Here is a 24,804-nt window from a genome sequence, read left to right on the forward strand (position 1 = left end):
AGCACCATTTTGAAGCGGGGTGGGGGGGGGGAGAGCAAGGATTCTCCAGCTGCAGCTTACCCTTGTGCTTCAATTACCACTATTTTCTTGCAACTGCTTACTCCGTCTCAGTTGTCACACATCGGGACTTAGTGCGGATAGCGTGATTTACTTGTGCTTCCTACTTAATAATTAGGCACTAGGAGACGCCATCTGTCACTCCTAATGGAATACGTGGGGGTCCGAGTAGAGGTTTTTTTCTGTTTTGAACTAATACATTTTAGTTGGGATTGCTGGAGATAATGAAATATTGCAATTTCAGGGAGGGGTGGAAAGCTGTCTTTATTTCTTTTTTTTTAAAGGTGCAGTGCTAGAATAAAAGGAAGACACTGGCTTCTCCTATAAATGAGTTTCTCCTTCATTTTGTGTTCTATGCCTTCGTATATCATTAGAATATTGGGTGAGGATGCTGGCTGCTGTAAACTAAAAAACAAATCAAATATTTAAAAGACCAGAGGCAATCAGATAGGGCTGACTGACTCTTTTTCCTTCAGTAGGCATATCCTGTTGCTGAATTTGTTTTTATTTCAATCATAATCATTGATAGCACAACTCTAATACCATTGAGAGTCAGCATGGTGTATTGGTTAGAATCTTTCAACCTAATCTACCTCACAGAGGTATTTTAGTTGTAAAATAAATGGGAGGGAGATAGCCCTTGCTGCTAGCCTGAGTACATTTGAAGAAAGGTGGGATGTATATGTTATCAGTAAAAACCCTAACTTAAACAACCAGTGAACTGTTTAGAAAGTTTAGATTGAAAGTTAGTGTTACATAGTAGCTAAGGCTGCAATCCTGTACACACGTTCTTGGGAATAAGTCCCCTAGAACTTTAGAGTAAATGTATCTAGCGTTGTGCTCTAAGAGACTGACCTGTGAATTGTGATTTCTCCAGTTCAGATCTCTTTTCTGCCACAAATTTGTTTGGATGCCTTTTCCTGGCCTTTCTCACCCTCTGTCTTTCCCAGTTGCATTTCCCAGTTGCATTTCCAAGTTGCATTAACCCCTGCACTTTTAAGAGGGTAAGAGGCACTTTTTCAAGTGAATGCTCCTTTTTTTAAGCAGGGGGAGAGTAACTGGCCCACCTCACCCCAGCAGTGTCTGTTTTAGTGGCTGTCTGCTGGTATTCTTTTTACATCTTTTTAGATTGTGAGCCCTTTTGGGACAGGGAGCCATTTAGTTATTTGATTTTTCTCTGTAAACCGCTTTGTGAACTTTTAGTTGAAAAGCGGTATATAAATACTGTTAATAATTATGAGAATAATGCTTTCTTTCTGGGCCATTGCTGTATCAAGAAGCTTGTGGAGCACTCTGCACATTCAAAGCGCTGTACAAATGCTAGTTATTACAGTTGACCCACATCCTACATGCACCAGGAAATCAGAGGCCAGAATGTGATACCAGATCAAAAAGATCCATCTGAAATGTTGTGGTTCTTGAAAGATAGAACCTTCTTCAATTGTAAAAATCCCTATGGGGATTTAGAACAGCCTGCCCATGTAAACCGCCTTGAATAAAGTCCGAGGAGAAATCTGACAACCAAGAAAGGCGGTATATAAATATATGTATTATTATTATTATATGCGGTTGCCCCCTCCCATCATAAAGTTTGAGAAAAACAGTATAGATAGTGCAGGTGATTCTGCCTGACGTTCCGCTTACTCTATCTGTGACCTGAAGCAACCTAGAGCAGCTGTTATAAGATGTAACCATTAAAAAAATACTCTGGTTTTTTGTCACTGCTCTGAGCAGAGCTGCCTGTATTACAGTTCTGTAAAGATACAGAGTGTGGTATACTGAACTCGGCATCTCTGCTTTCATTAAACAAGAGGGAAGAAATCTCTAGTCCATAGGACTTCATAAACATGCTCGATAGTGTGCAGAAATGCCTGATAAACCCAGAAGGGGTGCGTGTGGGAAGGTGCCAGGACATTGGTACCCCACCGTGTGTGGGGTACCAATGAAGAATTTCCTTCACCGTAGTAGAAGGAAATTCTGCAAAGCAAACAATTGTAGGCAAATTCAGAAGAGCTGCGTATGAGAAACTAGTTTCAAAACTTGGGTTATCCTGTGCACAATTTGTTCCCTTCCTTCACCCTCCTCCGACCAGTACAGCTCCAAGGTTAAACAACAGATCCAGCAAGCCTCTCGCGCAGAGGAAGCAATTTGTTGTGGCTGTGCTTGCACCACAATGTAAAAAGAAGGGATGGTGTAACTCAGAGATGCTGAAGCATGGGGAGAGATGTCCAAAAGGTGTCTCATTCCGTTTTGCTTTTGCCTTAGCAGCTTCCTCCCCACCTCATTTCCATTGCCTGTGATATTGACTGGAAACAGAGAGTCTCAAGTTTTCTCTCAAACCCTTAAGGGCAGGTGTTTACAGAGCAGAGCTGGTGCTACATAGGTTTACCGTGTTGTCCATCTGTGTAAGACTGGATTTGGATCTTATGTGTAGCTGCCAGGAATGACTGTGATGAAGTGGAAGAGATATACTGATAGATTGTGTGCCAGGAAGATGTTGGGGAATCAATCAGATAAACAGGGCAGAGAGACAAGTGAGCTTGCTCAGTTCCTTCTCTCTCCCTCCATCCCTCCCCTGTGAGAACAAAGCAACGGCCTCTTTGCCCCTTAACAGCTCTGAACATAATTGCTGCAGTAATAATAATTTCAAGCGGGGGGGGGAGGGGAATAAGCAAATGGAAAAAACATCATAGGGGGCTTTTTAATTGTGTTTTCTCTTTGTTTTTTTAAGAGAGGGTTGAGTAGAAAGAATGGGGGTTAAGAACAATAGATACATGAAAAAAATGTTTTCTGAATGTATGTTGGACAAATTTGGCTGGCTGGATCAGGCAACTCCTTTCTCTAGATTTTCTCCCACGTATGTGGTGAGGAGCAAGAGTGCACCTTCCTTCTCGGAAGCGTACAGTGCTCCTGTTGCACCACCAGCCATCCACATATGAGTGTAATGTTCTTAAAGGTGTACACAACACGCATAGGTGAAGACTGAGCAGGTTGATTCCTGGATCTTATCTGAGGCTTTGACTGTGCTGTCTGGGCTGTGTATACTGGATTTCACATGCTCAACACTGTTATGCTCAATGCATGTCCAGTGTGGACAGCTGGAGGAACTTTTTTTGTTAATATTTCTGTGTTGCTTTTTGGCAAGAGGATCATGGGATCTTTTTGGCAAGAGGATCAATGGGTGCTACTCAATTAAAATCAAATAAGGCAGATAAAGAATGGCAGTAAAAAAGTTCATTCTTATAAAATTGTAAAGACCTAGAGTGCAAATCAATGGGAAAAAGTCATTTGCCATAAAAAGCCCAGCAGACAATAATGGTTGTCTTACAATCCACTGGAAAAAGAGAAGGAACTGAATAAACTTCCTGAGGTTCCAGAGCCAAAGTGCCACTGTCAGGAATACCCAGTCAAGTACCCACTGGTCTAACTCCTCCCCCCCCCCCCAAGATCTCAATGAGAGGGAAGGGTCACGTGAAAGCAAGCAGGATTTGTGACTTTATCCATTTCAGAGAAACATTTTCCAAACAGCATAATTAACAAAAATCAGCCTCTTAATGTGCATGGCTTTGGAAATAAATTTGAAAGCCACACATTTTACTCATCCTTCCTCATCCTTCCCTCCTGACTATTGTACTACTATGTAATGCAGCACCAGCTCTCTGTGTGTAGTACTTCCTAAATATGTGAATAAATTAGTCATGTGAATACTTCAGGTTGTGTCCAAAAAAAAAGTCATGATTAAGCACTGTTGAAACCAATGAGTCAGGTTAGTCCTGACTAACTCAAGTCCTGTTAATTGCATTGGGACTCAGTCATGACTAAAATGCTTTTGATGCAACCTTGTGGGGTAGGTCAGGCATAGAGTCTCATTGAAAGTGGCCTTTGTGGTTTTAATCAATGCTGCAAAGGCTTGTTCTGCTTTCTAAAATGAAAACTAGAGCTCCCAGAAAGAGGCCAAAGCTCAGTGATGGAGCACATGCTTTTCTTGGAGAAAGTTCCAGGTTCAGAGAAAATTTCATGCCTGAAACCCTGGAGCCGCAGTCAGTATACAGGTTCAACCCTGTTATACAAGGATTCAACTCAGCACAAATGGCCACTGCAAATAATAAGGAATGTGCTGATCCCTGGAGAAGGGGGAAAAATGCATCCCTTTAAAATCAGTTTTTAAAAACTGCTTTTCTTACTGTGGTAGAGAGACAGTCATACAAGCGATCATTCCGTTCTTCAGCTGAGCCAAGCAAAGGCTGAGAGTCCTTTGCATTTCTAATTACTGACTACCTCTCTACAACAGTAAGAAAAGCTGTTTTTAAACCATGATTGTAAAGGGATGCACTTTTTAAATTTTTTAAACTGCTTTTATTTAACACATTTTATGGTATCAGTAGGGAATTCCAGAATCAAACTCCTGCAGATGTTGAGGCAAGACCATATTCCATTAGGAACAAACATGGAAGTAGGTCTTTAAATCTATTTTTTCACTGTTTTTTTTATCCACTGATTTTTTTTTATCCACCAGCGGTTTCGGAACGGAACCTCAGTGGATAATGAGGGACAACGTATAATCAGTGATCTGATTGGGATACAGTGTCTTCCTTTGTTCCTGTGTAATGGATGTACTGTGTACTATGATGGACCACACATCTATGACCTGTGACAGGATTGTGCTATGCAGTGAACTGATATCTCAGACCCAAGTGCACTAAAGTGGCCACTTCTGGGGTTTAGCATCCTTCAGCCATCTTCATGTGCCCAGAAGAAATAATTGGTTGCATTGAATTGCTCGCTGTCACCTGCTAACCCACTTGTTTAGGCTTAAGATCGTTAACTTGCCCGTCCCACTAGTGCAAAGACAAATGCCTTATCCACCTTTCTCATGTGTTTTCTGCCTGACCTTTTAAAGATCCTCAGCTGATATAGATGGGGTGGATTAAACTAATCATAAAATGATGAAGGGAATGCTGCAACGCTCATTGATTTGCCTGAAATTAACTGTAGTACAATAAGTCTTCCTAATGGCATTCAGTGTTGCTCTCCCAAGCAGGTTCCCATTTTTTCCCCGTTCCCTATCCCGCTGTAGAACATTGCTGGGTGAAAAGCTGTAGAAAAATGTCTCAAGGTGGCTTATGGTACAAGGATTTAAGAATTACAAAAGTATACTACAGTCACGTCAAGACAAGATTTCCACTTAAACTGCTACATACTTCTCTCAAAGTGTGCCGAAAAGCCAGAATTTGAAACTGACTTAAAAGTGCGACTTCCTCTCTTCTCATTTCTAGCTCCTCCGAGAACTTATTGAACGTAAAACCAGTTATTTGGATCCGAATGATCAGGTGGCAATGGGCAGGTAAGCAATATACTAAGGCTGCATTTAGCATAGTTCCCATATGGACTTGGGCATTTACTTAAGATCTTTTTCAGAGACCCGGCTCTGGAGGTTCCTCCCTCCAGAGATGAGATGGATTGCATTTGTGGACAGGGCCTTTGTGTTGTGTCTCCTTGTCTTTGAGCACCCTCCCCAAAGTGTTCTAGCTGGTGGCCTGTGCTCCTGTTGTTCAGACATCAGGAAGATTGTTTAAATCCTCCAGCATCTTGACTATTCAGCTTTTTAAACTATCCAGGTAAGACTGAGAAAGACCCACCCAGAGTTGCTGCCACCACTCAGTGTACACAGCACTAGGCTAGATGGACCAGTTATCTGATTCAGCAGAAGGCATCACCATACAGTCCTACTAACTTTCTCTTTGACATAGCATCTTTTCCATATGCTGTTTGCTGATGTCTTCCCTATGTTTATTTTTAGATTGTGAATCCTTTCTTGGACAGCAAGCATCTACTTGTTCCTTTGGCTATATAAACCACTTTGGGAACTGTTTTGTTGAAAAGTGGTATATAAATATTTTATAATATGTTTTTGAAGTTTGAAAATGAATTCTACCTTCCAAGAGTAGAGTTGTGGGCAAAGTTTGATTTAAAATTTGAGTAGGGGCACCAAGATTGCTTCAGGGTCTGAGCTTGGCCTATAGACCATCCATTGGTCATACCTGGCTTAGATGCATGGATTTCTGAGACTCAATCCAGGGACCTAACAGCCTTTTAAATAAATTCTGCTACAGAAGCACAGTGCAGTGAATTAATATAAAGTATATTGGGTTTGCCCTGTAATATTTATCCTCCTGCCTAGAAGTGTTTGGATGCTGTGTATAGCTTTTCCCCAGGCACAGTTTCTGTCAGCTCAGGTGGAAGGAAAGCAGGGAATGACTTCGACTGTTTTTGTTGCATCCAGTTTGTCTGTGGCAACGGTGTTTTGGGGAGACAAAATCTCTGCTGCTAGTTAACAGTTTTATTTTTTAAACCAGAAGCTGGCACTGCCTTTTACCTGATTTACTTGGCAGAGTATCCAGCATCAGGGGGGGAAATCTCAAAATCCAATTACTGCAATCTTAATATAATCTTAATTACCGTAATCTATTTTATTGTAAAGTCAGATAAATGTACAGTATAATCACTGCTTAAGTGCAGTTTTTTGGCTACATCCCATTAAATTATAGCAAGGCAAGGCTTCTGTAATATCCCAGACATACCACCAAATAAACCCGGCATGCCACATGAAAAACCTGGGTGATATTTTAACGAGGGCAAAAACAATTTCACTGATGTGCCTGAGCTTTTCATAAAGTGGGAAATGGGTTTTTGGCAGCAAGTTCTGTTTTAGCACTTTCACCTCCTTTTTTAATTTGGTTTTGGGTTTGTGTCCCCCCCCCCCCCCCCCCGGTCCTTACCTTTCTTTTTATGGTTCCAAATTATAGGTAGTGGCTGTTTAAATGTATACTGTTCATTAAACAGAATTTGGAAATGTTGCTCTTTTTATTATTATTTTTCTAAGCACAGGAGAAAGAAATGAGAGTTTGTCACATGGCAGTACATTCTGCCTATGGCATGCAGGAAACAGGCTTTTAAGCAGCTTAAATTATGCTGTATTTTTAGCTCTATGGGTCTTGGAGTGCGAGAAGAGCCTTCCTAGGGAGCCTTGGGCCATTAATATGGGAAATACATGCTCCTTTCTGGTTCCTGGAGGCTTATGCCTTACCTTCCTTGGCCTGAGTCATATAGGACCTCCTTTGAGTGACACGGGATTACCCTGCGACCCCCACTGCACGCTGGAATGAGGAGTGTGCACCCCATACTGGAGACTCTGGAGCAACCACTATTGGGCATCCCACCGTTAGACCCTTTGAATCTAGGAACTAGGATATGTACCTTATGTCAGTGTCAAATGTCTGTGCTTCCCTTATGGTCCAGAATCCTGCATGATCAGCTTGGACCCCATGAACAAAAATGGCCATGAACCCAGACAGAAGTTATCACTAGAAGTCACAGCATTCACTTGGCAGCAGGAGGCCTCTCTTGGTGGTTGTTGGTTTCATTTTGTTTTTGAAAATGTTATCAGTCTATCAGAGAAGATACTCTAGGGAGAAATTGCAGATACCAAGAGAAAAACAAGGTTTTTCCATTTTTCTGTAATATAAATAACAACAACCAATTCCTCACCTCCAATGGGAGGTCATTCCATAGTCTTAAGGATACACCTGTCACAGTCTGCTTTATAGTGGCACATATTCATATCACATGAGTAGATTGTGGCTGGAGCAGGACTGATTTGATGTGCTGAGATTGGTAGGAGGGTAGATCGACATTCTCTCTAAGGCAGTGTTTCTCAAACTGTGGGTCAGGATCCACTAGGTGGGTTGCGAGCCAATTTCAGGTGGGTCCCCATTCATTTCAATATTTTGTTTTAAATATTGTATATTAGACTTGATGCTACCATGGTATGTGACTTGCATTTGGGGAAATGTTACAGACCTGTACTTTTAACAAGCTACTATGTATATTCTTTTAACAATGATAGTAAATGGGCCTTACTCCTGGGTAAGTGTGGGTAGGATTGCAGCCTAGGATTGTTAAAAATGTTCCTGCTTGATGATGTCACTTCTGGTCATGACATCATTTTGGGTGGGTCCTGACAGATTCTCATTCTAAAAAGTGGGTCCCGGTGCTGAATGTGTGAGAACCACTGCTCTAAGATAAAACCAACCCCTAAAATTGATCCTGGAAGCCAACCAGCAGCCAGTGTAAATGACAGAGCAAAGGTGGTGTGTGCTCCCTTCCCTTGACACTGAGCAGGAGATGTGCTACAGTACTGTGCACCAACTGAAACTTCTAAGATATCCCCACCACCAATTTAAGAGCAAATATCAGAAAGATCTTTCAAGGCAACCGAAAAGTTGCCTCTAAACCATGTTTTTTGATATTACTTGTACAAGACAAGGAGGTGGAAGCAATTTTCCTTTTTAACGTAACTTCTGGTTGTAACCTTGTTCTCTGATTCCTTAGGCAGTGGCTGGCTATTCAGAAGCTGCGAAGCAAAATACGGAAGAAAGTAGACAGAAAAGCCAGCAAAGGAAGAAAAATCCGGTGAGTATAGTAGCACCTGCTCACCGGAGGTGCTAGTCTGTTGTTGCCTGTTGTCTTTTGTCTGTTGCCTGTTGTCTTTCTAGTTTGTGCGATTGTCATTCCCTAAATGGGTCTAGCCCTCTGCTCGATAGCTGGAGCACCTATGTTTCCTGATTTAAGTTGGAGGCGCAATTCAGTGTTATGCCCTGAAAGGTTTACTTTTCAGGTGAGAATGGAGAGAAAATTTAGTACTGAGGTGGAGTCCAGCAGTAAGCCAAAAATAGCCTGAGTTGAACCTTTGCTGCCTACCCTTGAGGGGAAAAGTCTGGAAAAACAGGGTCATTTTAGGCAACTGACAACTAATATTTGAAGGTGTGTGTTTTCCTCTTTGTATGGAGAATTGGTGCCTTAAATGTTCCTAAAAGCACAATTTATTAATTTCCCCAAATCGAACTGGAGATGAGTATAGAGGTGAAGGGAAGAGGTGACTTCTGCCCCCTCTTTACAGAGAGGTGCCCCCTCCACTTTACAGAACAAATCATCTTTACCCTTATTCCATCTCTGAATTGCGTATCTGAATAATTTTGAAATGGAAGTAGAGTAGATGGTATTTTGTTGTTGTGGGGAAGCCAAAAAGCTTGTATGGAATAGGGTGAGGGTAGAAGAGGGAAAAAATCCACCATGTAAAGCAGGCTTTTTGTGAGCCAAACTACAAATCTTTGAACTGAGATGGCCTTTGATAAAAAGTCAGCAGAGCCAGGCTGGGTCGGACCTGGCATAACAATTTTTAAGAGAGATGTCATAAGATAATTTATGAAAAGTGGGAAGAGCTGCAATGTTGGGCCTAAAAGCCTGTAATTATTGACTATCAATATTCTTTCCTGTCATCATCACACATGTTTGGGATGTATTCATGACTCAGTTAGAGCCCACTGACAAGTGTCGTGCCACCTCAAATTGGTCTCATAAACCCCTTCTCTCTTTCAGCCAACGGGGTGGGACAACTTTTTGTCTATGTGGAATAGGGATTTTTTTCCCAGAATAATTAAAACAAATAGAAAAACTTGGGGGAAACCACCTCAAGGTGCACGATGATAAATCTTGGACGTCTTTAGGAGAAATGTGGTGCATTGAGCAGTTGAGTCAGTGGGCAAGAGGTGTGGAGGAGAGAAGGACTCATTGTGAGTTGTTTTTTTTTAAGTATGTATTTATGAATGAATTCAGGTATTTTTTCTAGAACATGAATGACTTCTCAAACAGTGAATCTCAGCTCCCCAGGGAGCTGCAGAAACTAACCAGGGGAGTCGTGGAACTCTCACAAAAAACCCACCCACCCTATATGTATAGGATAGTAGCCCTAATAGAGAGCTGCTGCCAATGGCCCCATAGGTCAATGGAGCTGCCAGTCATAAAAATTTGGGAACCACTGCCTTACATGTTCCCAGTTTCCAATGTTAGAGACAGGAGATCAAGAAGTCTTCACAACCACTTGTCTTTATTTAAGATATTTCAACCAAAGGATGCCATTGCCTTCAGGGATGCCACCTGAACCTCTGATGTTTGGTGCTTTGGGAAATCTGTTGCACCACACTGCCAACATCAGAGGACCACCTTGGTGGTGGCACCTAGTATGTGGAACTCCTTTCACTGGAGGTTCCCATTACCCCTCTTTCTGATTGTATTCCATTTTTTCCGGCAGGCATTTTTAACTTCTATGATTCTGGTTTTTATTTTACTTCCTCGGTCTATTTGGATTACCTCTCTGTGTGTGTTGTTTAGTGATTTTTTTTTTGGGGGGGGGGAACATTAATGTTAGGTATGTTAGCTACTTCGAGTATTTCTGGCTGAAATGTGGAACAAAATTTTTAAGTAAAATCTCAGAAAGAAGATGGCTGCATACATACAAAGAAGGTGCTGTGTCATTTACTTGTATAATGAATGAGTTGGGTTGTTGTCAACAAAGGCACAAGAACATACTTTCCTCTATCTGAATAGGTAATGCAATGTGTGTGTTTCTCTTCTCCCTGCCTACTCCTCCACTGCCTTATTTCAGGTATCACGTCCACAGCAAGTTGGTGAGCTTCATGGCACCCATTGACCACTGCACAATGAATGATGATGCCAGGTTAGTAAGCGGTTAATTATGCTTCTCGAAGGGCTTTGTGACAGCTTGATATTGACCTGTTCTTCAGTCTGTCACCATCTTGGGTTCTTTGTATCAGTTAGCCATTTGTCACCCGTGATGCAGGCCTTCACTCCAGGCCAATCCAGCTGTGCATTTGCTTCTGGAACTGCACACTGCATGTCTGAAATGTATTTATTTCTGCTTGACCTGATCTCTGCCCTTGCTCTTTCTGGCTCAGGTGTTGCATGTTTTGCTTTGTGCATGCTTAATTTCTGTACATTCAGATTACGTTGTTGAAAGTTGCAGTCCTGTGGCACATTAAAGACTAATGACCATATTGTGACAGAAGCTTTCTGGCCCACGGATGCCACAATAAATGTAGTCTTTAAGGTGCTGCATTGTTTTTAGTCTGTTGTGGAAAAAAAAATGGCTGTCCTTGTGGAATTTAGTTATTAAATTCGTAATCTAAAAAACAAAGCACAACAAAACTGGCCTACGCAGAATGTTGAATTCTGTGCTGGTTTTCTCCTCCATGGAACAGTTGTGGAACGCACAGATATCCATCGATATTCTTCATTGTATTGTGGGACCCACTGACCAGTTGAGGAGAAGTAACTAGTAATGCAACATCCAATTTAAAAAACTGGCTTATTTTTCTCCCTTTCCTCTTTGCTTCCTTATTATTGGTATATTTATATTTTTCTGCCTTTTCCAATGTAAAAAACTGACATATGCAGGAAGGTAATAAGAACACTGTTTTCTTTAGCAGCAGTGGAAGGTAATTTGATTGTTTGCAAGTGTGAATTACTAGATTGAAAATGCAAATACACATTTCACAGTGGTGTGATCATGCGCTGGGCTTTTTGCTCAGTCATTTCAGAGGCTTGACCCCAAAACAAATAAAATCCCATACAGCAGGGAGCACCATGTTTATAGTGTGAAAAATCGGAAAAACAGCAGCATGCTTAAAGCCTATAAAAGAATTTGTCAGGAATGGTGAGGTGCATTAAGGATTAAGAGTACAGGGGCTGCCAGGATATGCAGAATTGTATGGCAGACAATAGCTTGCGATCTGAGAAAGTGCCTTCAGATTGAATGCTGAATTGACACCTTGGAGAAAGAAATGTTAGCATTTGAATGATGGGCCGGCAAGACAGCGGAACCTGTGCTTCCAGTAGGTTTTGGATTCTGAGGTTGATAGGGTGCTCTGGGAGCCATTGGCTTGGTTGAGGTGTGGTGCAGAAAGGCACTTTCCTAAGCATTCATTCACAGGTTATGTTTAAAGTCCAATGAAAGGTGGAAGATGGATACCAGGAATTAGACTGTTGCTCAAGTGCAGACCTAAGCTTGACCAGGAAGCTGGTGGGGTGTGGTCAGGTCAAGGAGAACCATTAGGATGTTGGAGGGTAGGGTGGAGCAGTACTGAAGAGGATAGTGCTACTTCCCTTTTCTACTTCCTACTTCACAGCCTTGAGTGACTCTCCATGGTGGGGTTACCAGACCAGGAGGTCATTTTTTCAAATCCCAGCCAACTGTGAGAATAGGAAATGACAGTTAGAGACATTTTTCTCCCCAGCATTGTCCAAAGCACTTGCATTAATGGAATTGCAAAATAACCAACCTCCTCCCTCTTGCATGTAGAAGGCCACATTTGCTCAATCTCTGACATCCACAGTTAGGTGGATCTCTGGTAGGCAAAGCCAGGAATGATGTCTGCTTGAGAACTTGGAGACATAACCTTTATGGGCTGATGGTCTGACTCTGTGAAAGGCCGTTCATGTGTTCACTTGCAAATATTTTATTGGGGAATAGAGGATCACCATCTTCTCTTTGAGAATTCATTTAATGTATTAATTTACTAGATAGTTTTCAAACTAAGTTCTGAGGTTCTTCAAACATGCAGTACTAAATTACTAGTGTGAAAATACTTTGAAAGTGACAGACTCTGCTAAATATCCAGTCTGTGTGGATTAGTGATGAATATGCAGAGTATACACTGTGTAATGGAGCTGTTGTAACCGCATCAGGCAGGAGTGACGCAGAGTTGGAAACTTTCAGGGTGTTCATAAAGATCTTGCAAGATGGGGTGGGCAGTTAGGACTCTGGCAGGTAAACCATGTTTGAGCAAAATAGTGTGTCATCAATCTAATCATTTAGAACAAGGGCAATGTTTTTAAATGGGTGCTCCTTTTAACAGCCTCGTTAAGGCTTCTTGTTAGGCTTTTTATTAAGAGGCTCCCTCTGTTCCTTATCAGATTATGGGACAAACATAACTCATGGCGCTGATTTTGATCTCTAGTTAAAGAGGATTACAGCTTTGCATTAACCCAGATTGACACGGTTTGTAATTCACCGCTGATACAGATGCTAGCAGTCAAAACTCCCCCCCCCAACCGTCCCAGGTGTTCCAGTAGGAAAGGGTGCTCATACAGCATTGTCTAAGAAGTGCCAAAATGGAAGGCAAAACATTGGATGGGTGGGGTATTCTTGGAACTGAAGTTCAGATCTTCCTGAGGAGAGAAGGTATTTCATTTTTGTGGAGCTATAGGGGATGTCAGCCAAGGAGAGGTGAGTGGTAGAGCATGTACTTCCGGTATGCTGAAGGCCCCAGGTTCATTTGCTTTTCCAAATAAAAGTATTTCTTTTTTCTCCTTCAAAGAGCTTAGGGCAACGTATATGGTATGGTCACACCCACCCACTCCAGTTTTATCCACATAGCAAACCTATGAGGTAGGTTAGACCAAGAGAGACTGGTCCAATGTCACCAGTTGAATTAGGATGGTCCCAACTTTTAGCAGCCAGAGGGGCACAACCCTTGCGTGACCCCTGGCTGGGCCAACCTGGAAGTAATTGGAGATGACGTGATGACATCACCACCAGTTACTTCTGTGTTCTGAGCTATTGGGCAGGCTCAGTGGAGGCGGAGGTGGGTTTTTGCAGGGTTTTTCAGTCTCCCTGCCACACCATTCCAGCTTCTCCTTCTCTAGAGGCGAAGCTGGAACAGCGTGGCAGGGAGACCGAAAAGCTTCTGAAATGGGAGGAGTCGGTGGGTGGACTGTGGCCAGGTTTTTGAGGACCGCCAAAAAGGACCTTGGAAACTGCATTCAGCCCATGGGCCACATGTTGGAACACCCTACCCTACAGTAGGCTGCATTCATCTAGGTGCTTTCCTAACATAGGGAAGCATTAGTCATTTGGCACAAATTTCATGCATTTCAAATTTATATTTATTTGCAAGATTTATAATCCAGTTTTCAACCAAATGATTTTCAAGGTGGCTTACAATGAATTTCACCCACATGTACACCCAAGCACTGCTCAGGGGTTCTTTTGACTGGTCACAGACTTCTCTTTATTACAGCCATCTCTGGGCAACTGGCTATCCTTGCATTGCACTTTTCCAGTTGAAAGGAAGCATTAAGATATAGTTAACCTCAACCAGCGCGTTGAGTAAGAAGGCATGTGTGGAAAATATTGTGAACAAAGCAGGGTAGGAGAGTAGAGTCATGTAGGGTTGCTTTCACTGAAGTGACGTAGAGTGTTGACACCAACTCATCACAGATGAAATCTATTTACAGTAGTGGGTCTATCAGTAACTATTAGGCATGTCAACTTTAAAGTGGAACCTCCATGTTAAGGAGTAGGACACATCTGGTTGGAACTGCTAATAAAAAAACAGATGGTTTGGTCTTCTCTTCATCCTGACGCTTATAGACTACACTGAGGATTCTACTTAACTGAAACCACCAAAACTGTTCAAATATCAAAACCTTATGCCATTTCCAAAAGCCGGATGTGATCTGGGTGATTTCCAGGGGATGCAGACCCCACTCTGCCTCTAAGAAAAATGACTCTGAATGCTAGTTGGTTGTTGATGGAATTGTGAGGGCAGTCTTGGGCCACCTGAGAGGGAGAAGGATGAAAGTGTGCTTGTGCTTGCCATTCCAGGTATGATAATCCCTTTTGTCGCTCTTGTGTGTTCAGTGGTACAGCTGCCATGGATACACCACACCTTGCAGTGCCTTGAGTAGCATTTTCTACTGAAATGGAGTGAAGCGAATGCAGTGCCGAAAACCTTGGCAGGTTACCCCATCATCATTGCAATTCCTACTCTGTGGGCTGTCTGCATAGGATATGTGGCACACTCCAGCAGGATGACTTATTCTCCTGGATCAGGCAACTGTGTTTTTAAAGCTAAACTCCCCTGCTATGTCAGTCACAGCCCATCTTGCTGCGAGCAGTAGGGGGTGCGTACAATGAAATCCAGGCATTAAAGGATTTATATGTTTCTATGACATGAGAATTGGTGGGGGGGGGGGGAATCTTCACAAGATCCCAGTCTTTACTCTGCAGACTTTGTGAATCTGGCATTAAAAATACTGAGTGGCTGGATTAGTGAAGGAATTTGAGCCTGGGGCTGTCAATCCAGCTATCTCTTCTCTTCCAAAACAGGAAGTTACTTTCAAAATATTGATATTAGTATTCATTTGATAACCTGCAAACTTTTTCCCCAGACTTTTTAACTCGTCCTCAGAACACACCTGTATAGTAGATCTTATATGGATCTGAGTTTGAAAGCAGCCAGTTGTATTTTGTATGTTGCAGTATAATAACTCACATGACCTTAGATTGATTCAACGTGCTTCTGAGCAGGTCAGTGAAAATTGATAGGAATTTGGAGTTATTGGTTCTCCCAAATACAGTATTGTTATAAGTTTTGCCTGAGTTGAATATATTTGTACTGCTTGGGAACAAGAATTGTGTGATAGCAGCAGGCTATAGAAGTCTGTGTGAGAAATAGCACGTCTCATTCTTTGAGATAAACCCTCATGAACTAAGTTTATTGGTACCACCTGAAGTTTCACTCAAGATGCCTTCCCTATCTGTGTGCATATCTTTGCATGAGGCAAAAATTCTGGGAGGCTGGAGATAAGGCCAGAGAACCATAGATGAAGGCTTAAGCTCGATCCACAGTCAATGAGATGGTAGGGTTGATCCAACCCAAGAAAATAAACCATCTAAACTCTGTTAGTTCTCTTATTCCCATTACGTGAATGGGAAATTGAGGCTTAAAAAGAGCAGCTTTCCCAATGCCTATTGACATACAGCCCAATCCGTTTGGCACATCCCCTGACAGAGAAGCATTCTGCCTTGCAACAGTCGTAAAAGCATCTTCAGCATCGTGCAAAGTCATGGACTGCCAATGGGGAGGCCAAGGTGGCCCTCATGTGCAGCAATGACTCAGTGAAGGCCTGCCAACTCAGGTAAACCTTCAGGGGAGGGCAGTGTGCTGAATCCAAAACCCCTTCCTGGACCTGATCTCCCGACCTGGGTCCACATAGATTTGCACCAGCAATTTCGGTGGTGCAGGTCTGAGTACACCCATTCAAACCATGGAGGCTTACTCCCAACAAATTTTCCCTTACCCAGAGGAGACCACCCCTTCCCCGCAGGATACAGAACAAACCCTTTTGGTGCAGCTGCATTGGCAGGGGATGGGAGAAGGATGGAATTGGGCTGTTAGTTGTGATATCCTAGAATAACAGCTTTTGAACACAGTTCCATTTTGGATTTGTTTATCATGTTTGAGCATCATGAGCCTGCCCTTGGCAGGGAGTTCCAGAGGCTAGATCAGGGGTGCTCACACTTTTTCGGCTGGAGAGCTACTTTGAAACCCAACAAGGCCCAGGGATCTACCAGAGTTTTTTTACAATGTTCGCGCCATCATAACATATAACATTTATGTGTACAATGTATGTTGGTGTACCTTGCATAACCGCATGAGCCAATATTGCACACCACAACATAATTAACTATAAACATTTTTTGTAATTACTTGAGTTTACTTTGATGACTTGCACTGAAGTGAATCAGCCAAGGGTGCATAGTCCGGACAGTAGCTGCTGACAGCCAGCCTCAAGCACACTTCCAAATGTTCATCAGTCATGGTGGAATGGTACTTGGACTTAATGATCTTCATGTAGGAAAAGGCTGACTCACATAAATAAGTGGAGCCCTTCCTGCCTCAGGTGCTCTTATATCCCTGAGGGCCCTATTGCCTTCAAGTGGCTGCAGCTGTGCAGCACACTCTGCTGGATGCCCAGGCCTTACCCTTAAAGGGGCCACTGCTAACACCACATCTACCTCCTCACCAGATCTTCCTTGATTCCAATACAAGGGGGGGGGGGAGCGGATCTCTATACAGACCAGTGCAAAAACAGGGGAAAGGTGTGAGGGAGGGAAGATCTCTATATAGACATCACAGCAAGACCAGTGCAAAACCCCTTGCACACAGAACCAACAGATGGAGGTTGGGGGGGGCAGATCTCCATACATACCAGTGCAAAAGCAGGGGAAAGGTGTGGAGGAGGGAAGATCTCTGTATAGACATCACAGCAAGACCAGTGCAAAACCCCTTGCACACAGAACCAACAGATGGAAGTTGGGGGAGGCAGATCTCCATACATACCAGTGCAAAAGCAGGGGAAAGGTGTGGGGGAGGGAAGATCTCTGTATAGACATCACAGCAAGACCAGTGCAAAACCCCTTGCACACAGAACCAACAGAGGGAAGTTGGGGGGGGGCAGATCTCCATACATACCAGTGCAAAAGCAGGGGAAAGGTGTGGGGGAGGGAAGATCTCTGTATAGATATCACAGCAAGACCAGTGCAAAACCCCTTGCACACAGAACCAACAGATGGAGGTTGGGGGGGGGGCAGATCTCCATACATACCAGTGCAAAAACAGTGGAAAGGTAAGTTAGCCCCAGTAGAGTCAATGGGGCTCACTCCCAGGGATGCATGGATGGGAGAAAAGCCTGCCAGCGGCTCCTCTCCCAGGGAGGAGCCTGCCAGGTGCTCAGTCCCTGGGCTCGCTCCCTGGGCTCGCTCCCTGGGCTCCCTGGACTCACTCCCTGGGCCTGGGCTCACAAGCCTGCCAGGGGCTCACTGCTAGGGATGCGTGGATGGGAGAGAAGCCTGCCATCGACTCATGTCACCTGGAGATCGACTGGTAGCTTGCGATTGACATAATGAGCACCCCTGGGCTAGATGATACAGTTGAGAAGCCCTCCCCTCATGTTTTTGCAACCATGCCATGGATGGGGGGCAGGATGTCCCACACTTGTGTCTCCAGTCTGCCTCAGTGAATGGGCATGATCATTTGGGAGGAGGCATTCCTATAGGTGTCCTGGTTCCAAGCTATGTAGGGATCTCCATTAATCTCTGCATTTCTCTTCTGTTGACTCCTTTCTTCTGCCTTTCTCCATTTTTTAACACCAGTCCTTTAAAATAATAATGAATGGATTGGTGGTGTTGCTAGTGCAGAATCCATTAGAAAATTTTTAAAACCCATTTTGTTTTGACAATCTGAGCCCTGTCCATTCTTGCTCCTGCTGTCAGTTTCATTACCCTGCCTCATGCCCCCTCAACCTGACCTTCCCTAGACCGATCCTAAAGCATCGCCTGTTGACCTAGCCCAGCCCCTGACAGTGAGCCTCTGGAGTAGAGCAGGCTATAAATATAGGCAAGACTCTTGCAGTAATTTGCTAGAACTCTTTTGTTATGGAAATTTCCACCACCTTTTTTTCTCCCCCCCAAACATAAAATGAATAAAGCCTACCTGTTAAGAGCACAGGATGATTTGTCGTCTTTCCCTGGCGAGACAATTTGTCATCTCTTGCATAGAATCTGTTACAAAACAGTCAAGCTGTGAAAGAGAGGAAATCATCCCCAGGCACACGGGATATTAAAGTACACAAAAGCAGATTTCTCTCTCCCCTCCCCCTTTGACTCCTTATACATGTGTATGTGTTTTACAGTGATTAATCTATCCAAATATCAGTGTAGGTGGAGGAAGAACAAATGAACGATCAGGGGTGTAATAGTTTCTGCAGAGAGAAATGTATAGTTGCCTCTCTGTACTACTGATGAAAGGATACTGTGTCTAAAAAGTCAGAATCTATGCCAGGGGAAGCTGAATTCTGCAATCTTTTGCACAACTGATTTTGAACCTCTTGATTATGGAGAAGTCCAAGGAGTGACAGGGAACTGCTGAGTGTCCAAAGGAAGCCTTCTGAGCTGGCCCCTTTCATTGGTTTCATTGGTCCTGTGCTTTCAGGCCCTTGTGCTTTCATTGGCCCCTTCCACTGAAGTTTCATTGGTCCTGTACTTTCAGACCTACCTTCACAGCAGTAGAGATCAGGTACATGTGTGTTTTGTTAACTGGAAGATGCTTGGAATGCTGAATTTTTCACTCTACTAAATTGTTTTGCCTTGCTGGTTCAGAACTGCAGAATTTATTTTATATTGTGCCATCTTGGCGCGTGGCAGTTCTCAAAGAATGAGAAGACAGGTCTCTTCCCCAAGCAGTTTACAATCTAGACACTACTCTGGAGTGGGGAGGAAGAAAGATGGAGAGCTAAATTGGGAACTGAATACACAGTTGGCCCTTGGTATCAGTTCCTGGACCCGTCCATGGATACCGGAATCCACAGGTTGGGGCCACCAGAGGACTTCTAGATGTGCCTTCTGGTCACGTCTAGGCATGTTCTGATGCACTGGGAGGCAGCACATGGTCTCCTCACACCTCAGAAGACCTGCTGGAGCATTCTGAGATCCCGGTTTTCTGCTAAACCAGAAGGTGCACTTCAGAAGGCTCTGGCAGGCCTTCTGAAGCCCAGGGAGGCACTTCAGTGCACACTTCCAGTTAAGTGAAAAGCCAGAAGTGTCTTTCAGAAGACCTCCCTCCTGAGGCAACCAGAAGATCCGGTCACATCTCAGAGGTACAGTGTGGCCCCAGACCCTTGTTGGGTCAAATCCATGGTCCTGAACCCTTGGAGAAGGAGGCCTGACCTGTACAATATTTTCTGTACTTGTTCTTGATTATTCACAATTATTTCATACATGTGTTCTTAGGCGTAATTACAGCACAGTATGTGACCTCTGGGTTTATGCACACAGTCTTGCCAAAGTTTGTCTCTTTGGAATCTTGTCAGCCAGGGCTGCTGCTGCGGTTACTGGTCCTAGGTTACTAGAGGGAGGGGACTAACTGAAAATTAGCAGGAAGAGGTACAGTTCCTGTTTCCTGTTAATGCTGTGGCTGAGTCCCTCCAGCGTGTAGGCTGCCTGCCTGCATGTTACATTCCTCAGTTAAGCAGGAACCTGTGTTAAGCAAGAAAATGCATTCTTCCACAGCTAGTAAAGAAAAACGAAGGTAATGGACGGGGGGGGGGAAGGATGGAGAGCTGTGGATAATTGAACCAGCAGATATAGGGGGTTGCCTGTACTTACCATGTGGATCCACTATCTTATTCCTCCTGGAAAAATAGGGAGACTTGCCAGCCTGTCATCAGAATTGCATCCCATACATGCAAGTGGCCACCACACAGAAGCATTTCTTAATGGCCTTTTTGTGGATGTTGTAACACACAAATTGAACTTGGAATATTTTAAAAGGATAAAATTTCTGTTCACCCTATGGAAAGTAGAATTTTGCAAGCTCCTTGAATTATGCAAGTTAAGCACTTTTGGATGCTGCTTTGGCTTGGGCCGGGCCTGGTACTTTGACACCTGTCTTTGCAGCCATGAGGACCAGAAGCTTGCCTTTTTGAAAGGGCTGTAGAGTTGCAAAATACGCAGCATCTATGTATGCAATCACTACATTACAAAGTCAGGATAGACAAGTGATGGCCCAATCTGCTTTCCAGAGATTTTCCACGTGGCCCCTGATTCCAAGGGCATCCCTACGTTAGGTTTCTTCCATGCAAGATAAGACAGGGAAAGTGCTCTTTTGGCAGTGTCTTCCCCCCACCTCCAGAGGCTGTGGCACAGTTCACTTCTTTTGCACTTTAGCGAAATGGGATTGATAAGATGAGGTGTCAAAAGGAAGAACATTTCCTTATGTTGGGGTGGCAGACTTGGAGCCCTTTGCACGAGTGGGTGAACAGCATAAAAAGACCTGGGCTCTGCTGGAGCCTCTGTTGATGATTACAGTGGAAGGAGGGGAATCCTTTGCTTTTATCTTAGTCCTTGAGGGTGGGTGACACTGCTGATATAACCCCTTCATCAGCTGCTGAATTTCAAAAGTGCTCTGTTACAACTGAGTTGCTGACCAAAGTCATGAGAAAACATCCAGGATTGCTGCCGGGAACAGCCGCTGACCACTGACAGTGCATAGAACAGAATTGCTTTGGGGTGCTAGGTTTGAGGGTTGAGATGGCATTGATTTGTTGGGGGGGGGGGCGGAGATGCAGTTCTGTATTGCTCTCCAGCTTCTCAGATAAATACTGTATAGTGATTCCCCCCCCCCCCCCCCGATCTGAAATATTTATCAGGCCTGCTTCTCATCACTGGAGGAGACCAGTTGGAGGTCATTCTTTGCTTTTTGGAATTCAAAGCAGAGATGCTAGGAGGATTTCTGTGCTTCTTGCAGAGGACTCGCTCTTGAGCAAAGGAGGAGAAGGAATTGAAGAAGATCTTTTCTTCAGAAGCGAACAGCTCCTGCAGTGCCAGTCAGCTTGCTGGTTAATTTATGACCCCGGTTTGCCCATTCCCCCCCCCCCCCACACACACACCTCAATGGTTAAATGAGGGCGAGATTGCCACCTAGTGTTCAGTTTGCCCTGTAAGCTGTGAAAGAGAAGGAACTATCTTTTGGAGTAGAGGAGATGGATAGTTTAAAATGTCGGTTTATGTTGCCGCCTTCTGACATTTTATTTTCAATAACGGAACGTTTTACTTCTGTACAGTTTTGCACTGCAACTGGAAAATAAACCATTGCTGTTTCCCTTTCTCCTTGACCTATGGACAGTACAAACTACCCTGTATTCAGAGCTGTGTCTCCTCACAGAGCTACGTGCTTCCCAGGCTGGTGGGTTGTGACCCACCAGTTTGGGAACCACTGCCGTAGATCAGTTAAGGAAGGGGAAGTGATTATGCTGTTTGAATGACAAGTGTGACCATCCTGGGCTCTGGATCTGTGGCTTCCTGCCATCAATCCTATAAATAGCTACCGTCTGATCCTCAGTATCAGCAGAGATTCCGTTCCCGGAACCCCCGCAGATAATAAAATCTGTGGTCTGACCTGTCCTCTGAACACTTGACCTCCCCATGCCTCAGAATGCGTGCCGGAGCCTTCTGGCAGGTACTTCTGGTTTTTGCAGTCCAATCCATGGGTTCCAAATCTGCAGATAAAGAGGACCTACTGTTTGTTACTGGTCTGGTCCTTCGCTCTCTAGGCAGGCACCCAGCACCAACCACACATGTATACATGTGTATCCCCTGCATGTATTGAATTAAACAGCAATAAGATTGACAATGTAATAATACCCACTAGCGTTGGTCTTTAGTGAGTCAGGGGCTCATGAGTAGTTATGAGATGATTTAAGGTGGGAGCAACAGTTGCTCTCAGGGTTGGCCCAAGAACTCCCACCACCTGTGATTGGTCCCTTTTCCTGATAATGCACCAGCCACTGCTTAGTCTGCTATTTGTCCTCATCTTTCCCGGGTTTGGAAAGAAGGAATGAAACGGAACAGGAGAGGGAGCATTGAAAAGAATCTAGCATAGGCTTTAGCGTCAGAGGCACGCTGTTTCACCATTCTCCTCTCCTCCACACTTGCGTTCCTGTTTCTTTTCAAATCTAGGAGTGCAGGCGGGAAAGCAGAGGTGGGCAGTCCCTTCCCAACCATTGTCTGAGGCAGCTTCTCAGTTTTTGCACTTACAGAGTTCTTCCCAGTGGAGACTAATGTGTACAAAAGAAATTATGTATCCATTAGTATTAGAAATGGAAATATGTAAAGCTAATTCAAAGTACATCCATTAATTTAAAACAAAAAAGTAAATTGAAACTAGTAATAGAACATATACTCAATGTATTTTTGGTATCCTGGATGAAAATGGAACTAAAGCAGAAAAGTCACAAGATTATTGGAAAAAGAAGGTGGCCCCAATCTTGTTCTCCCCTGCTAGTACATAAGAACATAGAACAGCCCCACTGGATCAGGCCATAGGCCCACCTGGTTCAGCTTCCTGTATCTCACAGCGGCCCACCAAATGCCCCAGGGAGCACACCAGATAACAAGAGACCTCATCCTGGTGCCCTCCTTTGCATCTGGCATTCTGACATAACCCATTTCTAAAATCAGAAGGTTGCGCATACACATCATGGCTTGTACCCCATAATGGATTTTTCCTCCAGAAACTTGTCCAATCCCCTTTTAAAGGCATCCAGGCCAGATGCCGTCACCACATCCTGAGGCAAGGAGTTCCGCAGACCGACCACACGCTGAGTAAAGAAATATTTTCTTTTGTCTGTCCTAACCCTCCCAACACTCAATTTTAGTGGATGTCCCCTGGTTCTGGTGTTATGTGAGAGTGTAAAGAGCATCTCTCTATCCACTTTATCCTTCCCATGCATAATTTTGTATGTCTCAATCATGTCCCCCCTCAGGCATCTCTTTTCTAGGCTGAAGAGGCCCAAACACCGTAGCCTTTCCTTATGAGGAAGGTGCCCCAGCCCAGTGATCACCTTAGTCGCTCTCTTTTGCAACTTTTCCATTTCCACTATGTCCATTTTGAGATGTGGCTACCAGAACTGGACACAATACTCCAGGTGTGGCCTTACCATCAATTTGTACAACGGCATTATAATATTAGCCGTTTTGTTCTCAATACCTTTCCTAATGATCCCAAGCATAAAATTGGCTTTCTTCACTGCCGCCGCACATTGGGTCGACACTTTCATCGACCTGTCCACCACCACCCCAAGATCTCTCTCCTGATCTGTCACAGCTAAGAACCCATCAGCCTATATCTAAAATTTTGATTGTTTGCCCCAATGTGCATGACTTGACACTTACTGACATTGAAGCGCATCTGCCATTTTGCTGCCCATTCTGCCAGTCTGGAGAGATCTTTCTGGAGCTCCTCACAATCACTTCTGGTCTTCACCACTCGGAAAAGTTTGGTGTCGTCTGCAAACTTAGCCACCTCACTGCTCAACCCTGTCTCCAGGTCATTTATGAAGAGGTTGAAAAGCACCGGTCCCAGGACAGAACCTTGGGGCACACCGCTTTTCACCTGTCTCCATTGTGAAAATTGCCCATTGACACCCACTCCCTGTTTCCTGGTCTTCAACCCAGTCTCAATCCAGGAGAGGACCTGCCCTCTAATTCCCTGACTGTGGAGTTTTTTCAGTAGCCTTTGGTGAGGGACCGTGTTGAGCGCCTTCTGAAAGCATTCTGAAAGACCTTCTGGTCTCTTTGTTTGGCCTCCATTTGGTTTCTTAGACCCTGCTTTTCACTCGCAGAGAACTAAAGGTATACCTAAATGCAGTTAGCTAGGATTGGTGTCCATGTCTTGTCTCCTGTCTTCCTCCTCCTCCTCCCCTCCCCCTTTTAAAGAAATGCATAAATAATTAAGCCAAGGTACTCACATGTTTTATGGCCAGTGGCTCACAATCACTTTTTCTCCCCTCTCACCCCCCCCCCCGCTCTGAAACAAGGTTTTATGATAATATAGTAAAAATATTAAATTAGAAAATGCCTCACTAAGGATGATAAAACCTTACTGCAGTGGAAATAGGGTAATTATCCCCAGCTCAGCCTAAAATGACAGTTTAACAGAAATAAAAATGTTACTGCTCATTACTTGCTTTTGTAGGTTGCAATAAAGGGTAAGTTAAACTTTAATTCAGGGGAGACCCCAGTTTCGACCCCACGCCTTCTGCCAACCCTTACCTAAGGAGTAAGCGCTATTAATTACTTGCTGTATAGGTTACTCCTTGGTGCTTGGCTAATTTGAACGCCCTCTGCATTGGAGAATAGCTTTTTGGTCATGCTGGCCCAGATTGGTGGGGGCTCAGTTTCTCTCTCCCTCTCGCTAGTGCTTAGATATGATCATTACTAGGAGCAGCCTATGAATTGAAAGGAGGAGGTAGACAGAGAATGTAACTAGCACAAGACTTCTCTATGCCTGGTATTATGGTAGCCCTGCAATCAAAGTTTAAAAACTTATCTGTCCAACAAAAATGTCTCTTGCTTGCTTTAGGGTGCGACAGGCTTTTTAAAAACCATTTTTGCCACAAGGAGTGAGGCTTTTCTCTTTTTAAGAACTTTTTCTGTCACATCTACCAATGGTGTCTGCTGTGCTTGAGGCACCAACAGCATTCCCA

General features: G+C 43.9%; 1 protein-coding gene across 3 annotated transcripts in view; it reads left to right on the top strand.

Annotated features, from left to right (window-relative positions):
• AATF (apoptosis antagonizing transcription factor) overlaps window positions 1-24,804 on the top strand; it is an 82,691-nt gene that overhangs the window by 49,019 nt on the left and 8,868 nt on the right. For all 3 annotated transcript variants that reach the window (XM_066636083.1, XM_066636084.1, XM_066636082.1), the window contains exons 9-11: window positions 5,334-5,401; window positions 8,449-8,529; window positions 10,562-10,633. In XM_066636083.1, coding sequence (XP_066492180.1) covers window positions 5,334-5,401; window positions 8,449-8,529; window positions 10,562-10,633 — 221 coding nt within the window. The remainder of the gene's footprint in view (window positions 1-5,333; window positions 5,402-8,448; window positions 8,530-10,561; window positions 10,634-24,804) is intronic.

Source organism: Tiliqua scincoides, chromosome 8, assembly GCF_035046505.1.
Source record: "Tiliqua scincoides isolate rTilSci1 chromosome 8, rTilSci1.hap2, whole genome shotgun sequence".
Taxonomy (NCBI): Eukaryota; Metazoa; Chordata; class Lepidosauria; order Squamata; family Scincidae; genus Tiliqua; species Tiliqua scincoides.